The 24,909-nt window shown below is 47.1% G+C and overlaps 1 protein-coding gene across 1 annotated transcript in view; it reads right to left on the bottom strand.

The window, feature by feature from the left end:
• Window positions 1–24,909, bottom strand: part of TLN2 (talin 2) — a 249,186-nt gene that overhangs the window by 11,611 nt on the left and 212,666 nt on the right. Inside the window, exons 47-52 of the mRNA XM_008706048.2 lie at window positions 24,286–24,411; window positions 23,962–24,078; window positions 21,594–21,779; window positions 17,743–17,850; window positions 8,533–8,638; window positions 7,584–7,708 (exon numbers count right to left, since the gene is read on the bottom strand). Coding sequence (XP_008704270.2) covers window positions 7,584–7,708; window positions 8,533–8,638; window positions 17,743–17,850; window positions 21,594–21,779; window positions 23,962–24,078; window positions 24,286–24,411 — 768 coding nt within the window. The remainder of the gene's footprint in view (window positions 1–7,583; window positions 7,709–8,532; window positions 8,639–17,742; window positions 17,851–21,593; window positions 21,780–23,961; window positions 24,079–24,285; window positions 24,412–24,909) is intronic.

The following is a 24,909-nucleotide window of genomic DNA, read 5'->3' on the forward strand; positions in this document are numbered from 1 at the left end:
ACTTAGCCTCACCTTGGTTTTCTGGTAGCTGTGAGAAAGGTCCAGGCACCCTTTTGCTGGTATTTTTCCTCTTGGGTGATCTCCTGCAGAGGTCCTCTTTCTTTTTTTAAAGTTAGAGGTCTGCTGAGGTCCCTCTGGGGGAAAAGGCCACATTTTGGGATGGCTCCCTCGTTGCCGGTTTCCTGTGCCCTAGAGAGCATTTGAGGCCCCTGTCTTGCTCTGATCGGTCTAATGTCTCAGGAGCTTGAGTTCCGCTGGGGTCGGAGGAAGGACAGAGGGAAGGGAAAGGGAAGGTCTCTCCTTATTTTTATTTTGCCTTTTGGCCTTTCAGGGATTCTGAAGATAAAATCTTTGCAGTATTCACTCATTTTCTGAGACTGTCTTCTTTCCTACCGCTCTGATAGGGGTGCTAAAGGTGAATTATAAATATACGTAGAGCAATACTGACCCATAGTAAATGCCCAATAATTCCTCGCAATTAATTTCCTTATTACTTCTCTTGCTACATGTATTTCTGGTGGTTTTAAAAATTGTTTTTTAGACTTTGGGCTAAGCTTGTCTGTTTTCTCTCTCTGGACCATTTTCCATTCATAATTTGGAGAAAGGTTCTAACTGCCATTTCTGATGACAGCCTAAAATAATTATAAATAAAAACCATAAACCAAAGATGAATGAAGTGTCAAGTAACACACGCTGCAGACCGATACTGCTTCCAGCTTCTCCCTCAACACCCAGACAGCAGATGGGCTCCCTGGGCTCTAAGTCAGTGCCCCGCACCATGTGACTTTGAGCATTCGCTGCCTTCACCAGGTATCAATCGGGTTTGTGTTAGTAGCTTAAGGAGGAACCTCAACTCTCCTGGTCCTTTAGCTTAGACATGTTACAATTCCAAATTAAACCTTTCTTCATTAAGAAGGTGCTGGCTAAAATAAGCAAGCAGTACTTTCTCTCTTCCTCCTCTCGGTCTCCTCCGTGGAGAAGCCCTGCCTCCCTCCTGACGCGTCTTTGCCAAGCTCCTCCCTAACAGGTCCTGGGGCATATGCTGCACAGAGGAAGAATGTTTCTGTCCGTAGTCCTTTTACTTGGCCTTTTCTTTGTGAATTACCCCCTGCAGCCTCTTCCCCCAATGAACCTGAAGGTGAGGGAGCCAAGAGTACCCAGAGGAGATGGCCCAAAGGTCACTGCCCTGGTGTCTGCCTCCTTCCCTGAACACCTCCTTTAAGGGGCTGCCCTGCTAAGAGCTGACAAACACAATGGTCACTTTTCTCACAACTGGCGACCAAACCACATCACGACGCACAGTGCCACTTTGCCAGTTAGGGATTGTGCTTTGTTCTGTGTTCCTGAAAGTCCTGCAGAATGCTCGCTACTCAAAAAGGCTGTATCACATCAGTCACTTAAAAAAACCCTTTGGATGTATTGTTTAAAAGTGTGGACATTCTGCATGCAATTTAAATGTCCTTGAGGGAAACAAGAAGGCCAACACCAAGAACTCCCACCACACCAGGGAAGCATTTTCTGGCCAGTTGGAAGCCTGAGTGGAATAGGCAGACATGCTTCTCCTTTTTTTGTAGTGAGTTTGGCTGCTCCCAGTCTGCTTCTGGTATTGAACTGAGAGGTGCCTTGGGGGGAGACCTCAGCCTGTACCCAAAGACTGTAAGTGTGTAAGGGCCAAGTCAGCTTTTCTTTGAGAGGCCTCACGGGTAGGCTGTCTTTATGACCACCATCCTTACTATAAGGAGAATTTATAAATGGGAAAATTCTTAGAATAACTAGACCTGCCAAGAGCCCAAACCTGGACAGCTGGCCTTATCCCCCCTGAAAACTACAGGAAAACAGTGAACCACGTGGATGACAGAACACAGTGCCAAATGGTTCTGCCTGCAACATGGGGAGAGACCACCCTTCGTATCCAGATAAAGAATGATACATGTTCATGCAGCATCCATTGGAAAAGGTCCGAGCTTGCACAATTAGTATCTTGGGAGTGGTTTTCCCATAGTAGCTACTGTTTTATTAGGGTTTTTTGTTTGTTTGGATGAAAAGTAATACCATTGAAATGGTGTTTTAATTGCTACTTCTGTTTGGCAGAAAAATTCTTCAAGATTATGCTTTCAAAAAAGTCACGTGCATGTTTACTTAGGAAGCACGGGCAAAAAAGATAACGGAATGCTTCCAAATACCTGATCAGGTACGTTCACTGCTTCGTAAGCTCCTTTGATATGAATCCTCTACGTGTCTGAGGAGGTCTGACAAGACCTCCTGTTCTACAGTGGCGGGGGTCAGTGGGGAACACGAGCTGGCTGAGCGCCCCACACGCCTTTGCTTTTCACACTCTTTACATCTCCTGGCCTGGAAGCAACTGGTGGCAGACGAGCTGAAAGCCACCCCCACCCCCACCCCCCCGCCGCCTTTAGCCATACAGAAAATGCTGTATCGATTCTGCTCCTGCCTGGACATCTGGTTGCCTTTTCTCATCCCCTCAGCTAAGCAGGACGGCATATTGGCCAACAGCAAGGTTACTGGAAAGAAACCAGAGAATCACATCCGTTTTAACGAATGGGTTTCACCTAAGGCCCTTTTAAACTGTGTTTTTCTTTACTCATGACAACTGGCTGTCTCTTTTCCGTTACAATTTGCCATTTTGGTCACACAACTTGAACTGGCCTCAAAACCCCAGGCGCTGTTCTTTAGCTGCGGGAAGGTGGCATTGGTTTTGGCAGCACCTTGCAAGCCGTCTGAAAGAGCTCCTGCTGACACACACTTACTGATCTGTTCTCAGTGGAGACGGGTCCCAGGGACAGGCTCCACTTTATCGCTCTGGAAGCTGGGACTCCAACCTTCTATTTCCCTCCCCGGTGTCATCACTTTGCCGCCGCTGCTGCTGTGACCTGTCACTATGTATTCACTGCAAGCAACTTGGAGACGGCTTTTAGACCTAACCAGGGCAGCTCTCCTGACCCATCTGTTTAAACCACTGGCTCACCAGCTGTGTGAGGCATTGCTTACATGCATATACATAGAAGTGCTCTTAAAAAGTGCTTCTTCTCTGCTCCAAAGGACTGAGCTACTGGCACAACAGTTCTCTTTCCAGAAAGCAGAGCTCACAGTCTTTTGTTGAGAAAGATCAGAATGAACTCACACATACTTTGCAGGCTCTTCTATGAGGAGGAGGTCAAAGCCAACCAAAGAAGGCTGCTGTGTGCCAGAAAAAATGTTTCATAATCCCAAACTTCCTGTTGCACCCAATTAGGCTATTGTCAGCTTACTCCAAATATTATCAACCTCTACTGACCAGTTAACCTATTACAGGAAATTCAACAGACAGAGTACAGTCTGCATTACATTATCTTTATTGGATACATGTAGTCTTAAGCCAAGTTTATATAGAGCCCAGTGACTCACCATCCCTACAGTTGGTATGGCTGATTCAGTTTGTATGCTGTGATGCTAAGGGTGGAAGGGAAAGTGACGGAGAGTTGATTTGTGCTTGAATTTTTGCAGAAAACTTGACTATGAAAACTGCTAATTTCTAAGTTGAGAATCAGGACAAAAGTGAACTAAGAGGCCATGTCTGGGTGTGTTTAGGGGTTTTAATCCTGACGTTTATCCCTTGTCACAAACACGGGCTAGAACCTTCCATTTCCTCTACTGAGCATATCCCTTAAGGATTCATTACTGCGCAAAGGTAAGCTGCACATTCTATCTCAAGCTCTTAGGAAGACATCCATGACTGATTTGTTTCTACAACAAACAGAAGAATCTAGCAATACGGACACACGCTACAAAGAAAAACGGAATATAACATCACGAAATGGAGCGAGCTCCCGGTTCTTCTAAATCTGCTTGTGATTTTAACATGTTCTTTCCTGTTGCCTTACAAGCTGTATTAGGAACCCCGGAGACAGGGCAAGACACTGTAGGAATATGTTTGATATATAGTTGGATTAAATAACAACCTAATATATCAAACATATCACACAGAGGCCTGCAGAAAAGGCATCCAGGTTTGACTGGGCTCGAGACTAGGCACGTGCGTGCTGCAGGAAGTCCACTACCCGTCTGCGGCACACAGGCTGGCTGGACGTGTGGGAACGCGCCACTAGCAACATCGTAGGCACATGCACCAGAGCTCACCGACCTTCCCCTTTTGCCTTCCTGCCATCTTTCCAAGCAAACAGTGGTGCCAACAGTGCAAACTTGTTATTCACATCTGGGAGATTCCAGGCAAAAAGAGGTGCTTAAAATTTAAGGGCCTACGCTGGGAATATACCAGGAATCATCTTCATAAACCAGGGAGCACTCTACTTTTAAAACAGGCGACCTGACAACATGGTGAGCAAAATAATTTAAACAAAAAACCCCAAACCCCTTGCCCGTCCCCGGTACTATTCTTCAAAGCAGTGCACATGCTCGGTGGTTCCAAAGGCGAGTGTTACCCACTGTCTGCTGAGGGCTTGTGTGGTCATGGGTAGTTCAGGGATGTGACAGCAAATGCTCACTCATGGTACCCTGAGGGTTACTTCCTTAGTTCAGGTGTGGGAGGGCGTGGAGAGAACCAGTTAACCACAAAAGACTGGTTGATTTTGGGGGCAGATTGGACTTGTTTTTTTTTTAACTGGGAAAATAATTTCCTTTATAAAGGCAAGGAAGATATTTTATTTCATGCAGTTATTACCACAAAGCAGCTGGTACTCTGAGATAGGCACAAAAACCATCTTTTGGGTTGATGGTTTCTTTAAAATGGTTTTGGAGATAATACGACCCATGTGGCAGGAGCCTCTGGCCATTGGGTGGAGTAAGGCTTCAGATCACCTTCAGGCGCTCAAGAAGCACCAAGCACGCTTTGTTACATGAAGAGGGGAGCGCCCTAAAGTAGGCATCCCCGAGGAAGGGACTCGAATCAACAGTTAACGTCCACTTCAACCTTAACCGAAGGATTCCTCGGCTTTGTGTGATGACCCACACTATAAATACAAAGGCTGGATGATCCCAGGGCAGGGCAGGGAGCGCCCCCGGCCCACCTCAGCAGCCACCACTCATTTTTTAAGTGCTGTTATTTTTAAAACATTGTTTTATAATATTTGAAAACACAGGCTTTCCCTAATTCCACGGTCACCCTTGTACATCCCCACCTGTCTCCTTCCTATGCAAGTATTGTTCACAGAGTTGTAATCATAACGAGCACGTAATTCCGCAACCTGTGTGGTTTTCTTTCTTTTCTTTCTTTTTTTTACTTTACATTTACGCCATGAGCGTCTTCTTCATACTACACGGTCCTATTAACCATTCTTTTCAATAGCCGTGTACTTTTTCTTCAAGGAGACACTCAGGTCGTATCTTTTTCTTACTACAAACGTGGCTACAAGGAATAGCCTTCCCTGATACACAGAGCTTTCTTTCTCCCTGGATTTCCTCCTCAGCACAGATTCCCAGAAGTGGCATTAATAGCTCAAGGGGTACAGGTAAACCCAAAACCTCCCCTGGGGGGCTGCACCAGCCTCTGACACTGGCTAGACTCAAAGGGCTGGGATGAAGGGGCTGTGCCACCCAGAGCGCACATCCACTGCTCCCAGCTCCGTCAGGCTGGTGTTGTGCAAGGTATTGTGCCCTGGATGTTGCATGGATGGAGCAGGGATGGGAACGCGGGCTGCCTTGTGGACCTGTGGCAAGGGCCAGGTGAGTTCATCCCTGCAAAGCACCTGGAAGGGCTGCCTGGCCCCTGCTTGGTACTCAATCAACGCAAGCCTTTTGTTTTGTTTTCTTTTTGCTACGGCCATCAGCTCGTGGACCTACGGAATAATTTTTACTGCAGGCATTATCCCAGGACGTAGTAGACAAAAGTCTCTGAAACATGGTTTTAGCAACAGTGATTACAGTTACTGCTTAAGTCAGGCACTGTGTTCTTGAATTATCTCATTTAATTGCTGTAACAGCAATCCTTGGGGGGTAGGGCCTCTAATTACTTTTATTTTCAGCTCAAGAACTCTAAGGGGAATAAATGGCTAGACAGAGGGCAACTAGGATTCAGAGACAGAGCTCCAAGGGATCCTGCAAAGGGACAAAGGGAGAGGGACTGAAACAGGAGCTCTCAGGACCTGGTGAAGTGCTCATGTTACAGGAGTACTGGGCTAATTCTCCAGAAGGGTGCCAACTGGCATGACCTCAGCATTCGCAGAGGCGAGCTTTCCAGGAGAGGCTGCTTGTGCGAAATCAGATGAGGAAGAGGAAAAACCAATTACGCACAAAGCCTCGAAATCTTAGTCAATGGTGGCTTGCTTCTTAGCTGAAAGTAATTTTCCATGTGCAATTAACTTGATTTATAAAGCAGAAATAAAGACATAGACAGAAAATGGGAGTTGCCCCTATACACCCCCTCCGCTCTTCTTGCTGAGAACAACTTGGACAATCTCAGACCACTTAAGACCCTCACCTTAGAGGCTAGTAGGAAAAACCCCGGTAAACCCCCAAATCAGAAGCCATAACTCTTAAATGACATCTTGATGAGAAATTTAAAGAATGGCTTCACCAAGTCTAGAGCAACCATTCGAGACTGGCTCGAAGAATTTCAGGGTTTTAAGAAGGTTCCCAAGCGTCATACACGTACTCCCTGCTCACGTCTAGTTTCCATACAGCATGAACCCAGGCTCTGATTTTGAGGGGTGTGGTGTATTCTAGAGCTCAGACTCCATCCTTTGGTCTTATAAAAAAGGTAGAATTTTAGGTATAGCAAATCTGAGGGATCCAACATTTTGAGGGCAGAAACCCGATTTTCCTTCCTCATATACTTGGGTCGCTGGGAGGGAGGTGAGGTTACAGGTACCTGTAGTGACTTGCTTGAATAAAGAGAAAGAGACCTCGTCTAGGCCCACCACCTCCTGACTGAAGATCGCATGGTGGTGGGTAGAGCGACAGGTAAGAGCTTAACAGGGTTGAGCTTTGCCCCTGGGCAGCACTGGTTCATCATCCTTCTATGTAATAACTGTCCTCTCTACTGCCCAATCTTCAAATATTTCTTTAAATGGCTGTTTCTCTTAGTATCTACTTAGGATCTTAAGTTTGAAACATTTACCTAGATGACAAACAGATGGAGAAAACATACCAGCCCACAACAGCCTCCAGCATATACTGAGAAAGTCTTGTCACTGGATCCACTTTTGAGGTCCCCATTGCCCTCTCTATTGATTTTAAGTAAAGGAGAGACCCAGCATTGCTGTTTGCATTACACTATGGACACCAGACAATTGGAGGGTGACGATATCACATTCGGTGACAGGGATTTTCCATAATAAGCCTCCACCACCTGCTTTATATGGAATGGAACTCAACTCAGGTCGTAAATGCCCGGGTTCTTCCTCTGGGTACCCAAAGGTATTTTTCTGGGTGGTTAACCTGAAGGACCCACCCATGGGTTTTTTTCCATATCCTGTGAAAAGGTGCTGGGCTGGTGGAGCAGGTTTGCAGCCTGCGAGTCTAACCACAGGGAGGGAGACAAGCCACCTGTGGCACCCTGAGCTCTATTTCACAGCCATCCACAGGAAGACCCAGCGACATCAGACAAGCAGCCACACATGGACACTCACTTTTGGTTTTGCTCTTGGCTTCAGTTGCTCTAACTTCTTGGCAGCAGCCTCAATGGATGCTGCAGCCCCCAGTAATTCTGTTTCTGCAATGACGGTGGGGTCTTCTGGATCCACCCACTCTGTTCCTAAAATCAGTCCAAAGAGGGTCATTCTTGGTAGCTGTGATGGCAGGGCACTGGCTTCATTACAAACTATCTGGATTGACATGCAGAGAAGCTCCGAAAGCCTCCAAGCTGCATGGTGCTGCGGGCTCTTTTCTCCAGCTTGCGTGCAGGGGAGCTCCTGTCTGCCCCTGCTTCTCTAAGTCAGTGATGGGCACAGCCCTACCGCAGGAGCGGCCATCAACGGTAGTTTCAAAAGTCAGGACCTCATGGTCCAAGGCCAGCTTGAGCCTCACTCTAACTTCTAACTTAAAGCTCACGAAAGCAAGTAACCATTTTCAAGAGACCTGAGACTCCGCTGACCACACAGACTTGCCATTCTCTTCCCTTGGGACTCATGGAGAACAGCCATTCACCTCAACTCAAATGAAGGGAAACTGAGTTTCTCTGGTGAGGTGACTCCTTCTAATGTTCCCGTGAAGGGGTGTGCAAACAATGAACCCAGACAGCATCGTTCCCTACACATGAAGTGTGTTATCTGAATGAGGAGAAATATTCTGATGAATGAAAATGCAGATAAAAATAGATAGCGACACCCTTCAGAGAAATGAGCAGTTCCAGATGGACCATATCATTTAAGTATTACTGCAAAGACTGGAAAAAAGCCTTCCTTTGGCAGGATATTACTTTGAAAATATAACTCTATTCCCATTTGCTTAAAAAAAAAAAAGTACTTCACTGTATTCCTTCTGATTGCATTTGCCAAGAAAGGGCCTGGGTTGGCTGCGCCGTGTCTCTGCTCAGTTCCCTGTACTAGTGTTGCCTCGACACGAGAGAATGCGGCCTACCTTTCATGGCTTCCGCAGCCTGGATGAGCTCGGTCACGGCTCCCGCAACGCGCTTGGAGAAAGCAGCCAGCTGGTGCTTGAGTTCTGGGCTTGGTTTCTGAAGAATCTATTGCATGAAGACAAACGCATAAGAAAGATGGCAGCCATTGCAACAGAAAGCACACTCTTACTGGTGGACACAGAGTTGCACATCCTGGTTTTAAGTTGCAACTCTGTCATCGAGTGACTTCGGATCTTGGGGGAAAACACTGAAGGCTCACTGGGGTTCAGTCTCCTCATGTGAGGAAAGAAAAGCTGGGAACCAGAAGTTTCTTTATGGTCCCTTCTGACACATTTCCCTATGATCATAAGTGAGAGGAAGTCCTTATTCATCCTTTGTTTGCACTTTCATTTGTACATAAAACATATGTACACAAAAATTACCTGCAGTGTAAGAATAATCTGAGTGAACATGAACGCCTGAGGTTACAAGTCAGCTGGTACTTGCGACAAAACAAATGTGGGGCCAGAAGAAATAGGTGACTCTGGTGGAGGCTTAGAGACAAAGTCCCCATGAGAGCAAAAACCAACTGATGGGAGGACTGTTCCTGAAGGAACACGCCATCTCCAGGTTTTTGACTGCAAGCTCTCCTGGGAGAGGTCCTGAGGATTTTCCTTCTTTCAAACTAGTTCAAAGTTTTTTTAAGCTTCTTCTTTGCCTTTTTTTTTTTTTTTTAATGGTGTTAAAAAAGATATTGGATATCCAACTCCCACACCAATTTATAGGATATCCTGGGAGGATTTCTTCTCGAATCACTCAAGAATGGAACTAAGAATTGGGATGAGACCTCCACCCCAAATTTATATTCTGACTGAAACCATCTTGCTCCTTCCTGATTTTGAAATTCTTCTTCCAACATTCTTTTTCGTATCTCTTTGCCAGGCTTCATAGTGGTAATCTTCAGATTTAGAAACGCCAAAACATTGAGGAGGAAAGCACAACTGCTGTCTCTCTCTGGACAATTTTGAAGCCTCTGTGCCAGGGACAAAGCCTGGGCGACAAACCTGTGATCACACCTGGCTTCACTTGCTGCTGGTTTATGACATCAGGCAGGTTACCAAACCCCTCAGAACCTGTTTTCTCATCTGTAAAACTGAGATGATGCCTATCCCTCAGGACTGACCTACAGATCAAATGGAAGGACACATGAGAAGCATCCTGCACGATGCCGGGAACACAACAGGCATTCACTACACGTTAATTCCCTTCTTGGTGTCCCATACCCTTTTTCACTAGGCCAGTTAGCATACTCTTTCTTAGGAGTCTGGAAAAGATGTCTTTTGGACCCCAGAGATAAAAGAGAATTCAAAGAAAAGATTGGTTAAAAGAAAGAAGGAAAAAAAAAGATCTGGGGTTGGGGTAGTTAATGGGATTATACTTGGACCAGCCCCAGGCACACCAGTGCATAGACGACATTATGTTAAATGTTTGAGCTGATTCGTCAAAGATTTTTGAGCATCACTTTACACACATCTATCCCCACCCTCCTTCCTCTTGCAATCTTTCACATTTATATTGGCTACTGTTCTATGAATTCAGCTGCTCTGCTCTTATTTTCTTACCCTTGAACTTGTACATATCGCTATGCAGATATTAAGAACTCGGCGTAGGGGTGCCTGGCTGTCTCGGTTGGTGGAGCATGCAACTCTTGATCTCAGGGTTGTGGGTTCAAAGCCCCACATTGGGTGTAGAGATTACTTAAAGGTCACATCTTTAGGACAAAAAAAAGCACTCAGTACAAACCTGTGAATGAGTGAACAAATGAATGTGTGAGTAAAAACAGAACAACATACTATTGGGACAACTCCTAATATGATGGCTTCATGGATCAGTTCCAAAACAACACTAGAACCATGGAGAGGTGCAGGGAACGGGTTAGGTATCCTTTATTTTCTAATACAGCCTGGAGAGAGGGGTTTAGTTAAGTGCAGGTTCTAGGGTCAAACTATGAAATCCTGGGCTAGTTACTTACCTTCTCTCTAAGCCTCAGTTGAAGTAAATTGTCTATTAAACAGGCATAGTAACAGTCCTTTTGTTACAGAGTAGTGGAAAGACTGTATAAGTTAACATGTAATTTAATGATCTATAATCACATCAGGGCTGCTGATGGAACTGGACTGATGCAGAGCCTGGGCATCAGGAGTTTTGAAAGTCCCCCATGTGATTCTCATATACAGGTGTGAACCTGTATGAGTTGTGAACCACGGCTCTAGACTCAAATGGTGGCACGTGGCACCACTTAATTGTAAAACACTTGTACTATTTTTTTTCTGAAACAATGCATGCTGTAAGGCCACCAAGTGAATAATGGTTACGGCTCAGGGTTTGAAAACCTAAGTGGTCCATAGGCCTTGTTCACTTTTTCAACAAATGGTGATGGAACAATTGGGATAGCCATGTGTAAGAATATGAACTTTGTATCCATTCGGTTCACAAGTGAATAAATTTGTTTTTCTCTTGCTAATCAGTCTTACTACACAGGCAAGAACTCAGAAGGGTTGGGAGAAAATTATTTTTCCTCCCCTTATACTAGGATATAACCCTAAAAATAATTTGATAACCTGTGCAAACAGAAAACATTCAATTCATGTTCTATGTTTAGTTATTTGAGATACAAGATACATTTTGGTTTTCCTTTTTTATTTTTCCAAGTCCTATCTGCTCTTTTTTTTCCTCAACCCTCTGCAGCACTGTTCTCTAGTAACACACATTTGCCTCCCTCCCCAGACATTGTTATGAAAATGACACGGCAAAGGACACCCTAAGAGAAACTATTTAAAAAAAAAAGAACCCAAAACCTAGGGGTGCCTGGGTGGCGCAGTCAGTTAAGTGTCTGACTGTTGATTTCAGCTCAGGTCATGATCTCAGGGTCCTGGGATCAAGCCCCGTGTCAGGCTCCATACTGAGCGTGTAGCCTACTTGAGATTCTCTCTCTCGCCCACTCCCCCACCCAGCTTGCACGCCCTCTTTCTCTCAAACAAAACAAAACAATTTGTATCTAGAAAATATAAAAAATTCTAAAAGTTCTATAATCAAACAAACTCAATAAAAAATAGGCAAAAGATCTGCACAGATACCTCATCAAAAAAGACATACAGAAGGCAAAAAAGTGATAAAAAAAGATACTCAACACTGTAAATTAAAACCAGAGTGAGATACCATACACACCCACTGGAATGGCTAAAATTAAACAGAAGGACCATTTCAAGTGTTGACAAGGGTGTGGAGCATTTGGGACTATAATATACTGCCGAAGGAAATGTAAAATAGTATAAGGACTTTAAAAAGTTTCTTAAAAACATAAAAAAATGCATACTCTATTTTATAAATATTCCACATCTAGGTATTTATTCAAGAGAAATGAACACATACAGGCTCAAAGACTCATACAGAGAATGATCTAGGCAGCTTTATTTGCAATAATCAAAATCTGGAAACAACCTAAATGTCCACCACTAGGTGAAGAGATAAGTATGGCATATTCATCTGATGGAATATTACTTAGCAATAAAATGGGACAAATTACCGATACATCTAACAACAGGGATGGAACTGAAAATGTTGATGCTGAGGGACAGAAGCCAGACAAAAAGTGTACTATATATTCCATTTATATAAAAGTCTAGAAAACACAAATCTATAGTAGCAAAAAGAAATTCTGAGGAGTAATGCACACATTCGTAATTTTCGTGGTGGTGGTGCTTTCACAGATGTATTCAGATATCAAAATTCAAACTGCACACTTTAAAGACTTGCTTATTGTATGTTAGTTATGCTTCATAAAAGCTGGAAAAAAGTTAGGGGTGTGGTGGGTAAATTTCAGTTACAGCACCAAAGACTTCTGTCTCTAAGAGAAGAGCTGGAGGGGGGGACAGAGAGAACCACTTGTGCATATACTCGGGCTCTGAGGAAAGGACGAGCCCTGGGGTAAAGTATCCGATTCCGATAAGGCAGGAGGAAAGGAGTTCTATTTTTATTCTGCCATTAAGTCAACATGATTCCTAATAGCAGACAAGAGACAGAACCAGATTAGAGCTCTGCTAGTGCAAACGAGGGTAATTTCAAGCCTGTCAAAGATCTCACATTGTGGTGTGGCAGGAAGATTGAACTGTGATTGCTGCAGAGGCAATGTGGCTGCCTCCTGCCCTGCAAAATCCTCTAGGACAGACCAGCAAATGCAAACGCAGGAGGCTAACACTGCTCAAATGCGCATGTCTAAAGCTTCAGAAAGCAGCGCCCCGGGCAGCAGGGACAGGGCTCTGCCTAGATTGGATCCCATTATTTGCTGATGGCCAGCTGGATTCTCCAAAGGAAAGAATTACCCAAGCAGGGGTTCTTGATTTGGTCTCTCAATTCCCAAAGGATCCAGCTGGGTATTGGGGTCTGGGGACCCTGTTAACAGTTGAAGGAACATTTTGTGTGCATGTGCTGCTGTTTCTTTGATGATGGAAGTGGGAGGCAGGAAATGGACTTTCAGCTCCAAGGGGTCTAAGGATGCTAAAATGATGACAGTTATTTGTGCCTAGATAGAGAAAAGAGGAGGATGGGATTGATAAATGATACAAAATGATTGATGTATCTATTTTTTTTTAAATTAAGGATCTGAAACAAATAGGACAAAATGTTAACAAAGTTAGTTAATTACAGATGGTGGGCACATGGATATTGATATGGTTTTCTATATTTTTAAGCCGTTTCTTTTTTTTTTTTTTTTTTTTTTTTTTAAAGATTTTATTTATTTATGTGACAGAGAGACAGCCAGCGAGAGAGGGAACACAGCAGGGGGAGTGGGAGAGGAAGAAGCAGGCTCATAGCGGAAGAGCCTGATGTGGGACTCGATCCCGGATCGCCAGGATCACGCCCTGAGCCGAAGGCAGACGCTTTAACGACTGCGCTACCCAGGCGCCCCTTTAAGCCGTTTCTAAATTAAAACTGATATATACAAATCAGCTAAAAAAAAGTTAAGAATCTTTGGTTCTAAGATATTTAAAATGAACAAAGTGAAAGCATCAAAATTTCCCCCCCATTTTTATGTGTCTAAATTTATGAAAAGCAGCTCACTAAAGAAGATCCCTGAACCTCCTTGTACCACCTGAAAGTGACCTCAATTTATTTCTGTAAAATTGCTGGACACCGTCTCTAATCCTTAATTTCTACCTTGTCTCTTTCTCCTTTTGTAAGAAGTGGACAACATCGAGCCTTTCTTTAGCGCCCAGGAATCTTACTAGCTCTCTGATCAACTAAAACAAGAGGTCACCTTTACAAGAGATTCCAAGAGGACTATCCTAAGACACCCCATCACAGTTTTGATTTAGGTTGACTTTCTTTGCAGAACAGAGATGCTGTAGCTGTCCTATTAGTCATGGTCCTCCCATGAAGATGAGAGAATGAAGATGCAAACAGGAGGGGGTGTGTGGGTGTGTGTGTGTGTGTCCATGTGAAAATCATTAGTTTTTTTTTAACTGCTTCTTTATTCATCACCCTTAAATAGTTCATCTTAGTATCTGAAGTGAACACGAGTTTCCCTGTTTGTGTGTCTCCGTTTTCCCTATTTCTTGCTGGGTTCTCCACCAGCGCTGGCCCCTGCAGTCTGGTAGCTCCTGGGCCTCTCACTGGTGTACAGTCTTCCTTACTCTTGGCTTCGTGTGAGCCCAGATTTCTTCCCAGTCTGCCTGGGAGGAAGATTAAGGGCTAACAACGTAAGACATGAACTTATTCTGAGCTGCAGGCCCAAGAAAACCACAAATGTCCACCGTGTGGGTGAAAGACTGCCATCACAGGGCTCCTGCCATTTTCAGTTATGAACTTGTATTTTTCCTATGGTTATGATAATCCCCGGGAAAAACTTGCTTTCTTGCTATATTTTTATCAGAAATGACCTCCAAAGAGTACGACTAGCTTTTTAAAGAGATAAAAATAAATATATGAACAAATAAATGTACGATGCTAATTCATTCGTATTTCCCTGGAAGTCAGAACCATTAGCACATGTCAAGAGGTAAACACATCCTTGCAAAAGATGAGACAAATCCTGCATGCTCTGTGAAATTTTCAATGCCATTCAGCTTTTCGTTCTATTCATGATTTCACTTTAGCACTAGCTACCTTCACACCACGTGCCTGAAAACAGCTATGGGGAAACAGGACATTTCTCTTTCTACCAGGATTACGGGTCACAAGGAGGATGATTGTATAGAGAGATGAAAAGAAACTCAGATGGCAGGCTTTTAACAGACACATACACCATCCACATTTGCAATACCTAAGGCTTAAAAGTCCTGGTGTCTCTCCTAAATACAAGGAAGAATTCACAGCAGAAAACCAATCAGCTAACAGCAGCAACCACAAGGGAAGCACATCTGCTATAAGGCGCACCTGGCTCAGAAAAAGAAGGGAGTGGTTGCTCCCCACCTTGTCAACCTCTGGCCCCCCCAGTTAAACCTCCCCAATCACACATGATGTGGGGATTCCATGCAGTGAGTGTCCTTCTTTCTGTTTGAGAAAAACCTGATGATGATCCTTGGGGTGGATGCCTGACCTAGTAATTAAGTGGCCATAAAGCTGGGGTCTCTGAATGTATGGACTGGGAATGGCTCCTACATCTTCCCTGATGTTCACGGAGGCACTGGGTCCCTTGGCCTCTTCTTGGGCAAAGAGGCCAACCATCCATCCATCCTTCCTCTTCTCCCGGAGGCCCTGTCGTCTCCTGCTCACCCAAACAAGGTGGGCATAGAGAGGAGAGGTCAGGGGGAGAGGAAGCGCTTTGGTGGGTGTGGCTCCTGGTTCCCAGAGAGCGGCAAAGGGTCTCAAGTCGGCTTGAGGTCGGGGAGAGGACCCTGTGAAGGTTCCGCTTCTCTTTCCTGCTGGGGGAAACTTCTCGGGCACTGGCCCCTGACCCTCCTCATGGGGGCAGAACTCCTCTCCCAGATATAAGTCGTCTTGTTGCTGGAGACGGCTCAACGAGAGCCAAGGTGGAGAGTGTCAGCCTGAGGACTGTGTGTGCAGGGCCTCGACCGACAGGCGCCGGGTAAGTTAGCAAGACTGCACAGATCCAGGCGCAGGGGGCTGGAAGAAACACGGTGCACCCAAGAAACGGAGCTGGGCAAAAGGGGGAAAATGAGGACCCTTCACCTGAATGAAGAAGAAAATCCTAGTACCACTTCCCTTCCAACAAGCGAGTAAGGAGAAAGTGGGAGAGACTGAAAGCAAGACGGGAAATGGGCACCTTGTGGAGGGATTTCAGTGAAGTGCGTGCAGCAAATGTGAGCGCAGCCACAGAGCCCGGGGCTCCCGACATTGATTTCTTACACTGTTTAAGACCTGAGGAAACTCAAGTCTGGATCAGACAGTGGTCACGTGCCTAGTTATGTGGAACGTGGGATGTGGACACAAACCTTCTAAACCTAAGCTTATCACTCTTGCTGCTGTAATTTCTAATTTTCAGATAGAACAAGGTGCCTGTGTGACTAAAACTACTTTCCCACCAAGAAAGAAAAAACAACAACGTTTGGAGGCCCTGCTGGCTTCGTTTTCCTGCTAAGCACGCTCACAGACTGAACACTTTTATCTGTGTTGTAACACAGAAAGCGGGGTTGGCTGGAGAGGCTCGTGCGTGAACGCTGACCGGACAAGATGTTCTTTTCCTGGCCCTCACGCAATACACTGCTTTCTGTTTGCAAGAGTTCAGGCTTGGGAACTCAATGTTAATAACCCCACTCTGCCTCCTGTCACAGAAGATACACTTTCACATGGACCACACTTAACCTGGGTGAAGAACAAAAGTACTGCTCCCTTAAGAGACCTAAAATGCTTAACACCGGAAGGTAATTTAATTTTTTTAAAAATTTATTTAAATTCAACTTAGTTAACATATAGTATATTATTAGTTTCGGGGTAGAATTCAGTGATTCATCAGTTGCGTATAACACTCAGGGCTCATTACATCAAAGTGCCCTCCTTAATGCCCATCACCCAGTTAGCCCATCTCCCACCCACCTCCCCTCCAGCGACCCTCAGTTTGTTCCCTATAGTTAAGAGTCTCCTACGATTTGCCTCCCTCTCTGTTTTTGTCTTATTTTATTTTTCCTTCCCTTCAAAGGTAATTTAATTTTAAGGGGGCAGTGAAATGCTAGAATGAACACAGGGCTGGAGATAGTAAGAACTGGGATTTTGTCCCAGGTCTGTCCTAGTAGCTGGGTGACCTCACCAAGGGGCCAAACTTCTCTGGATCCTTCCTTTGCCCTGCTAGCCTCAGGTGGTAGTACAATGATAAAATGAAAGATTTCAGTGCCCCGCACATGAAAGGCTTACGGCTCTCTGTGGCCTGCCGAATTTTTTTTTTTAAATAGGTTTGGGAAGGCGCAAACAGTGATGGAATGTGGGACATCATCAATTCTCTTCTGGGGTTGTCTCTGACTCCTAGACAAATTCTCTTGGGGCCAGCCCCAGACCTCCCATGGCTCTAAATGTAGTTCCTGGGACTTGACAGAGATAGACATACAGCAAATACATTTCTCGTGTGTGCACGGTGTGGCCCTGACTGCAGGGAGCCAAGCCACCCTAAGAACTGGGATTGTCAGTGCAAGCCTGAGGCTCCCGTCTGGATAGTCCCCCTAGCCATGACCACTGCACGCCCCACTGGCATCTTCCTCATCGGCCTTCTTTCTCAGCTGCATGTGGACATTTCCAGTCATCAGAGGAAGGGAAGCATTCTCAGTGTGGTCTAAGGTATTCATTTGAGGACTGGAAGAAGTCACAAGCGGCTGGTAGGTCACCTGCAGCACTGGTGATGTTTTTCCGTAACTTGCCATGGAGCCTGGTGTGGCTCCTCCTGGAGCCTTCCCTATCCTCGAAGGATGGACTGGGTTCTTCCTAACAGGACTTCCCAACATTGTTTCAGTGGTGGCTTTGACTGTTGCATGCTATTCTTGCCTCTTTGGTGCAAAGAGAGAGCTTGGCTCTCCTGGATGCTAACTACAACTTCTTTTAGACCTTTCTTTTATCTCAGTGTGCTGGAGTAGAGTGATGCTGGGCCCTTTCCAGCTCAGTCCAGTCCCCGACTCACAAGTGGAGCCTGCACAGTGCCCTACAAGGTATTTTCCTGAGGAAAGGATGGTCTGAATGTGACTCAGCTCTCCCCCAGCCCTGGCCTGGCCAACGCCCCTCCTCACCACCAAGACGTGCTCGAGAAGGTCCAGGTAGCCGAGGGTGCACTCCGTCCCGTACCGCAAGGCTCTGGTGCGCACCTCCTCGCTGACATCAGGGTGGAAGGATGCTTGCTGGAGACAGAAAGGAATGTTGACATCTTAAGACAGGAAGAGCCAGCTGGTGAACGGGCCAAGGGGTGAGAGGGGGTCACCTGCCCAGTAGCACTGCCAGCTCTGCACCCACAGGTAGGAGACCTCAATTCTGGAATTCCCTCTGCCTCCCCCTCAGTGACCTCCCTGAGAAACCTTCCCTGACCCCTGGATAGAGAAGGTGGCCATCCTCCATGTTCTCCTCCACAGTAAGTCCTCGGACAGTGTTTTGTGTCTTTCCCTTTTTAGTGCCCTGGAGCTGGACAAAAGCACATGAATCAGGTCCCTCTTTCCTTCCTTTCTCCCTGCCCCCTTTCACTGCAATGTAAGGAATTCCACATGCACTAAAAAGTCCAGGAAAGATTCATGATTAAGGCTCACAGCAGGAGATTACGGTTTCAGGGTCTGCCTGCCTTTCTCCAGCACCATGAGGGATCCTGAAGCCCCTCTCCATTCACAGCTGATTACACCCAGGACCTCACTCTGTGGCCTGACCACGCTGCACTCACACCGTCTCCCACCCAGGGCCCTCTGGCTCCTGGGAAACTTCCGACAGTAAGCTCCCCACTGCCCTCAGAGGGGCCATAAGTAACTCATCTCACATTATACACGGCGAGATAAGTAAACAAGGACATATGGTTAATAGAGCATCTTGTGCTTTTTTTTTTTGCACTTGTGACCTGTTGGTTTCATTCATTCTTGATGTATCAGATGGCATACCCATTCACAGGGTTACCAGATTAATTACAGTTAACCCAGTTATATCTGAATTTTGAATAACCAATACAAAATTTTTAATGTAGATTTGAGAAACCCTATTTTTTATTTGCTAAATCTGGCAACCGTACCCAGCCTTTCTTCGGAAAGAACTTGGGGCTTACAAGAACACATAAAAGAGAAAACTGCAAATTAATCACAAATCAGGACACATAGGAATCACACATTAGGATAAAAAGTCAAAGTGGAGGGGAATAGTGACTAGCCTTCCTGTTTGTTCCACTCAAGAGGATTGGGGAGCCTGGTGGGAACACCTGTGGGCTCTCCCCTCACCTGCTCCCCCATCATACCCCAGAAGGAGTGGGGATAATCTGAGTGGCCAGCATCTATCCTTTCTGAGCTCAATGTTGCCCATCTGAGGACTGACGGGCCAGGCCTCTAATCACTACTGTGCTTCACTTGTCCTGCTCCCCTGTGTCTCCAAGTGTGAGGACGGAGCCCATGTCTGGGGAAGACACAGTCTATGATGCTACCAAATGTCACCTCTAGAGGGCAGCGTGGAAAACCCCCATTTAGACTTGTGTGGGGACTGAGGGTAGGTGCTCTTGTCCACTGCTGGTGGCTTTAACTTCGCAGAACTCCTTGGGAGAGCCATCTGGCAAGAATCAAAATGTCATACCATCTGACTAATTCTACTCCTGGGAGTCCTGCCCAAGGAAATTATCCAAAGCACAGAAAAAACAGGTATGCCCAAAGATGTTCATAGCAGTAGAGTTTAAAGTACAGGTAAAAAATGCAGACAATCTAAATATCTGATCATCACAGAGTATTTGTGGTCATTAAGGAGTCCGTTACAATGACTCATGGCAACACAGGAACAGCCATATGGCATTACTTGTAACAGCTGATGGTACTGTATCTGATGCAGGCATACATCCCCACATGAAAGTCAGACAAGAAACAACTCAGCGTGCAGGGAAGCCCCTGTCCCCACCGGAGGAATCAGTGTAATCCACTCTTCCTGAGAAAATGAGCCGGTAGGTAACTTACTGCACGTTCATTTTTGGCCTAGCCACCCTGCTCAGCCCCCAATATGGCAGCTTGGCCCTCTGCCTGGATGTAAGGGTTTCTTTTCGATCCACCACTCGGTATCCCTGGTTTTCCCTATATTCCTTATTGCACATCCTTTCTGGCAAGCTGCTTCATTTCCTTTCTGCAAGAGGAAGGGGACCAAAGCAAATACAAAGGTCAATAAGTCTGCTGAATAAGTCGGATCCTGACAGGAGTCTCAGGGCTCAGCACTGACTCTTGTCATCCAAGTCTGGCTTTGCGGTATGAAGCTCTGGCTCTTATTCTGTCCTGCAAAGTCAGGAGAGCCTGTTCTGGGGGCAGGACGACAGAGAGGGGCAGGGGTTGGGCAAATGGCGCCTGTACTTGGACCCTTGCCCTCCTCCCCTGAGAACGGGGGTGTAGGTATTACGAACAGACTTGAAAATGTCAGCTGCCTTCCATTTCCACCTTAATCCATTTAATTTCCCCTTTCATTTCATGCCCGTAACATGGAGACAAAGCACCGGCCACTCATCAGCCTCAGTGCCCTTAAGCATTAATGGCTGGGAGGCCACGGGCAGCAGAAACAGACGGGCCATGAAATCAGAGGGCCCGGTCTCCATTCTAGTTCTGAGAGTAAAGAGCTGCATGACCATGGTCATGCCACTTAATCTCACCAAGCCTGTTTCATCATCCATCAAATTGGGATCATTCCCCTGGCCCCTCTCAAACAGGATCAAAAGACAGAGTCTGCAGGAGAGCCTTGCACGACTGTGAGGCGCCCTGCATGCACACTGTGGTGGCACTCAGGCCTACCTTGCTAGGTAAGTACTAGTCTCTGATGGAGGCTGTAGCCCTCTGGGTGCTGTCACTGCTGTCAGGACAGATTCCATGAAGTACATCCTAATTGCAAATACCTGTGGCCTCAGGAGGGTCTAAACTGCCTGGCTCGGCACACATGGCCCCCCATGAGAGCATCCCTCCTACCTTTCACCCTCTTCCCCCCCACGCTCTGCCCTCACACGCCCATCCCTTCAGGCCGGCTGCCTCAGCCTCCCATTACCCAGTCACCTCTAACCCATCCTACTTGCCCTGAGGAAACCCTGAGAGGCCATCAGCTGGACCTTGCAACAGCCTCCCACACAAATGACTTCACCACAAAGAACGGCCCTGTCTCCTCAGACCCCAAGCCGCAATAGCCGCTTTTTTGACTTCTGTGACTCGTCTCCACCTGCTCACCACAGTTGGGGGTTATCACTCACTCTCTGAGCGGAAGCCAGAGTCCCTGGGACACGGCTGTCCCTAGAAGGGTGAAGGTCTGGGGTGGGGTCATTTCCTTAAGAGATAAATAAAGTAAAGCTTGTAAAACTCAGGTCCCACCAGCTCCCTCCCCAAGGATGGGCTCAGGGCAGCCACCCTGCTTGTCTAGCCAAGGCTCAGAGGAGTTTCTGCAAAACGTCTGGGCACAGATAGGAAAAAGGCAGTTTCCCAAAGTTCTGTTTTGTTCCTCCGACTCACTTCCTCACCCAGTTACGGCAGCACCCCTCCTGGCACAGAATGCTGACCTACGGAGGCAGGAAAGGGGGCAGGCAGAAGTGGGATGCAATTTGCCTTCAGAGGGCTGGGAACAAAATGCCACAGGCCCTCTTTGCCTCTGTCAGAGTGGCCTCCCCTATACCCTCCATAAGAAGGCATCCTGCCTACTCAGGAAGAGGAAACATGGGAGGGGTTAGTCAGCAGACCAACGCCATCCCCTCTCAAACATAGAGCTACCCTCGAGGGTCATTTCCCCCGGGCTGATGTGTGCACACCTCCAGCATGCGTCTCCTTACGGAGCGAAAGGTACTAAGCTGCCCCCTTCTCCACATGGCCGGCCTTTCCCTTTCTCCAGACTAAACCAAACACTCAGTCACGACAGAGCATTCTCGATCCGTCCAAAACCACGCCAAGGCCTTTACCTTACAAGCCGTCAGCATATCGGACACGGCTTTCCGGCTCAGGTTGGCTGTGGCGATCACGTCCTCCTGTCTGCACGAGTTCCCGGCGGCTACAGCTTTGGCTGTCGCCATGGTGATGCCTTTCGTCATCCTTATCGATTCTTCAGGTGATGAGGTCTTTTCAGGTACCTCTTTGGACTGGAACACCTGGAAATTAGAAATACAACAGGTGAAAAAAACCAGAAAAATACCAAAAAAGCGAGGACAAAAATAATTTATTCTTCTCTGACCGGGCTGCTGCTCACTGTCTGAGAACGGAGCCAGCCACAGGAAGAAACCGTCAAATGGCAGGAAATTAGAAATTTAATTTGAGTAATATTATTCTTGCTTTCAAGATTCTAGCACGGATAAGCCTGCACACCTGTACTCAAGCATTCGTGGTCACAAGACGGTGAGGGTGAGGGAGACACGTCTACGGCATTAACCCGTTCGTCTGCACAGACACCGGGTATTTGTAAAGCGTCCTGGGGTAGATGGTGGTGCGGCTTCCCCGGTCCTGCCCCCTCCCCGCTGGTGCGTCAGCAGCTCCCAGAAACTCTGCAGTTCTGATGCTGGTCCCTGCATAGGACAGACCCTGGATGCATCCCTGTGGACTCACCTCTCGCTCTGTAAGAGGGTGTGGGGCTGGGGGAAACAGAGCGCTCAGTTTCTTCTATTCTTAGCCTCCCTTACAAATATAACTGCATAATTGTGCGGAGGCGTTCGTGTCGAGTGCGCCACAGTGACACTGTGAATTATTTAAAACCACACACACACACACGCACACACACCCCTTTAGAGAAGCTGAAATAAATTAACCATGGTAAGTGAATATCCCACTTTAACATTCCACCTGTCAGTCAAGGCAGCCATTTCTGCATCAAGCCCATCTGTCTTGTCTCTCTAACGTGAGTGACTGGTGCCAGGGCCGGATGTTCAATGCGCAGTTGCCCCCTGCAAGGAGGACTCCTAGACCAGTTGGGGCCACTCTGTCTTCAGTCAGGCAAAGGGGGAAACCCAGCCAGCATCCCTGCCATGGGTCAAGCAGCATCAAACATCCCCAGAAACAGGCAGCTACAATTAAGCTGAATCTAAAGTGGAATGGATACCATGTGTACAGAGCCCTTCGCACTCATGTGGCCCACGTGGCACATGCTCTTTTGGAAACTTCCTTCGTCCACAGAAACACAGCACCTGTATCAATGCCAGACACCACAGTGGTATCCGGAGGCTGACCACGTGTAACTTCCCAGGAGAGCTCCGGATTTCCAACCTCCACCCCTGCCGCCACTAGCCGCACCCACACCTCCCAGAATGTGGGCCCAGACTTTCGATGGGAAACATCGAGAGCCAGTGGAGGCGGGGAAGTGTCAGGCAGCAGGGTCTGAGGACACCACCTACAATTCTCAGTTTCTTCTTCGTGTGGGAACCAAGAGTAACGCCGACCAAGACTGGTTTCATTAAAACCAGGACAAGAGAACCCAAGGCTCCATCCCCAAAATCCAACCGAATTGCTGGTGTCTGTTGCTGATCCAGAGGGGCTTTCAGCCTTCCTAGGGGACCCACTACAGACACAGACTAATTGGCAGCAAAGGCAGGACTCCCACTCCCTGCCCTGAAAGAGACGTTGAATCTGTGGTCAGACCTCCTATTAGAAAGAAATCTCCATTTGAAACTACTCATTTTCAGCATATTTCTATTTCTAGGGAATAGGATGAGTCAATCCATAACCATCATGGGATCAAAAGAACAGGGACAGTATCCAGATCACAGGAACACCAGGACACCCTCAGTCTATGACGCTGGAACAAGGCAGGAAAGAGCACACGGTCAGTCTCTCTGAGATCCACAAGGACCGCCAACGGAAGGACGCTGCGTTTTACAGGCATCGGGTTTCTCTAATAGGGAACCTCAAACTCCGGAATCCATATGTACGCAGCAACGTGAGCTACTGCTGACGACAAAGGGAATCAAGAGGCACTGTGTGTGGCTCCGTGTTGTACCCACACCATGTCAGCTCAGGGTGAGAGCTGTACTGAGTTTTCCCTTTGCCAGGAATCTTCTGTAATGCTTTTGTTTCATGCTCTGATTTTAGTGAAATTAAACCTGACTAGTCCTAAGTGACACATTTAATTAATTTCTTAATTACAAATCGATCGTAGCCAAACTCTGATGTGGTCAGTTATGCACAGGGCCTCAATTACACAGAGCTACTCGCAGGTAGGTGAGTGGGCCTCCCTCGCTCAGGAGCTCCAGGTAAAACCTCTTTCGGCTACAGATCTCAGCAAAGTCTGTTTTGGGGTCAGCTCTTGCACAGGGGTGGCCGAGGGAGGTGACTTCTGCTCCTTACCGTGAGCTCCTGTTTCATGTACTCGATTGTGGCCTCAAGCGCCCGTGTGCCCCGGGTGGCCTCGTCTTCCACAGCCTTTACAGTCTTGAGGAGGGAGGTGACATTGGTCACCATCACCTGCATAGGAAGGAGAGGCCAAGAGAAAATGAGGAGCACACTGCAGTCCACTCCCCACCCCTTTTAGTTCCACATCTGATGTCATGAGCAAAACCACTGCTACATGAGGAGGGAGCTCGGATGCATATGCTCCCATTACTCTTTTGTGAGCTTCTCTCACTACGCACTCCCCCTCCACGCCTGCCCCCGATGTGGAGCCCACTCTACCTTGGCGGCCCCCTTGAGCTGGTACATGGAGGGGTCATCAGCAGGCTTGCTGGCAGCTCCCTTGGTAGCGCCAATCAGATCCGAAAGGGCCTTGGCCACGTCTTTGATGGCATTGATCAACACCACCTGAAAGAAAGCGGAGAGCCCAGGTGAGTAGCCCCAGTGGTCATCTGCTGGTCTCACCAAGAACACACAGCCCGAGGGCCAGGTGGGGGCATCTGGGGGGCAGCTCTCAAGCCCTCGGCAGGCAGATTCTTCACCCCTGAAGATACTGCTCCAGGAGTCTCCCCAAGAGAGGCTGACTCTGAGCCAGAATATACACCCCATGCATGCTCTGCATGTCCAACACCTCCTGGCTGGAGGCTTGATGACAAGTCACCTGGGAAAGGATGCAGGCAGTGGAGCAGACTCCTGGGAGCCAACACCACTCACGGGCACCTGAACTGGTAACCGAATCCATGGGGAACCAAATGCTAGCCTCACACCCTGGCCCGTAAGGCCTCCGCGGCAGCCCGCCGGCATCTCCAGCTTTGGTTCGTAGGATTCTGCGACCTACTTAACATGTGACAGGCAGATGGGTCTTTCTTCCCCAAGGCAAATCCCACTCATTCCTACTTTAGGGCC

Source organism: Ursus maritimus, unplaced genomic scaffold (genome assembly GCF_017311325.1).
Source record: "Ursus maritimus isolate PB19 unplaced genomic scaffold, ASM1731132v1 scaffold_35, whole genome shotgun sequence".
In the NCBI taxonomy this organism is placed as follows: Eukaryota; Metazoa; Chordata; class Mammalia; order Carnivora; family Ursidae; genus Ursus; species Ursus maritimus.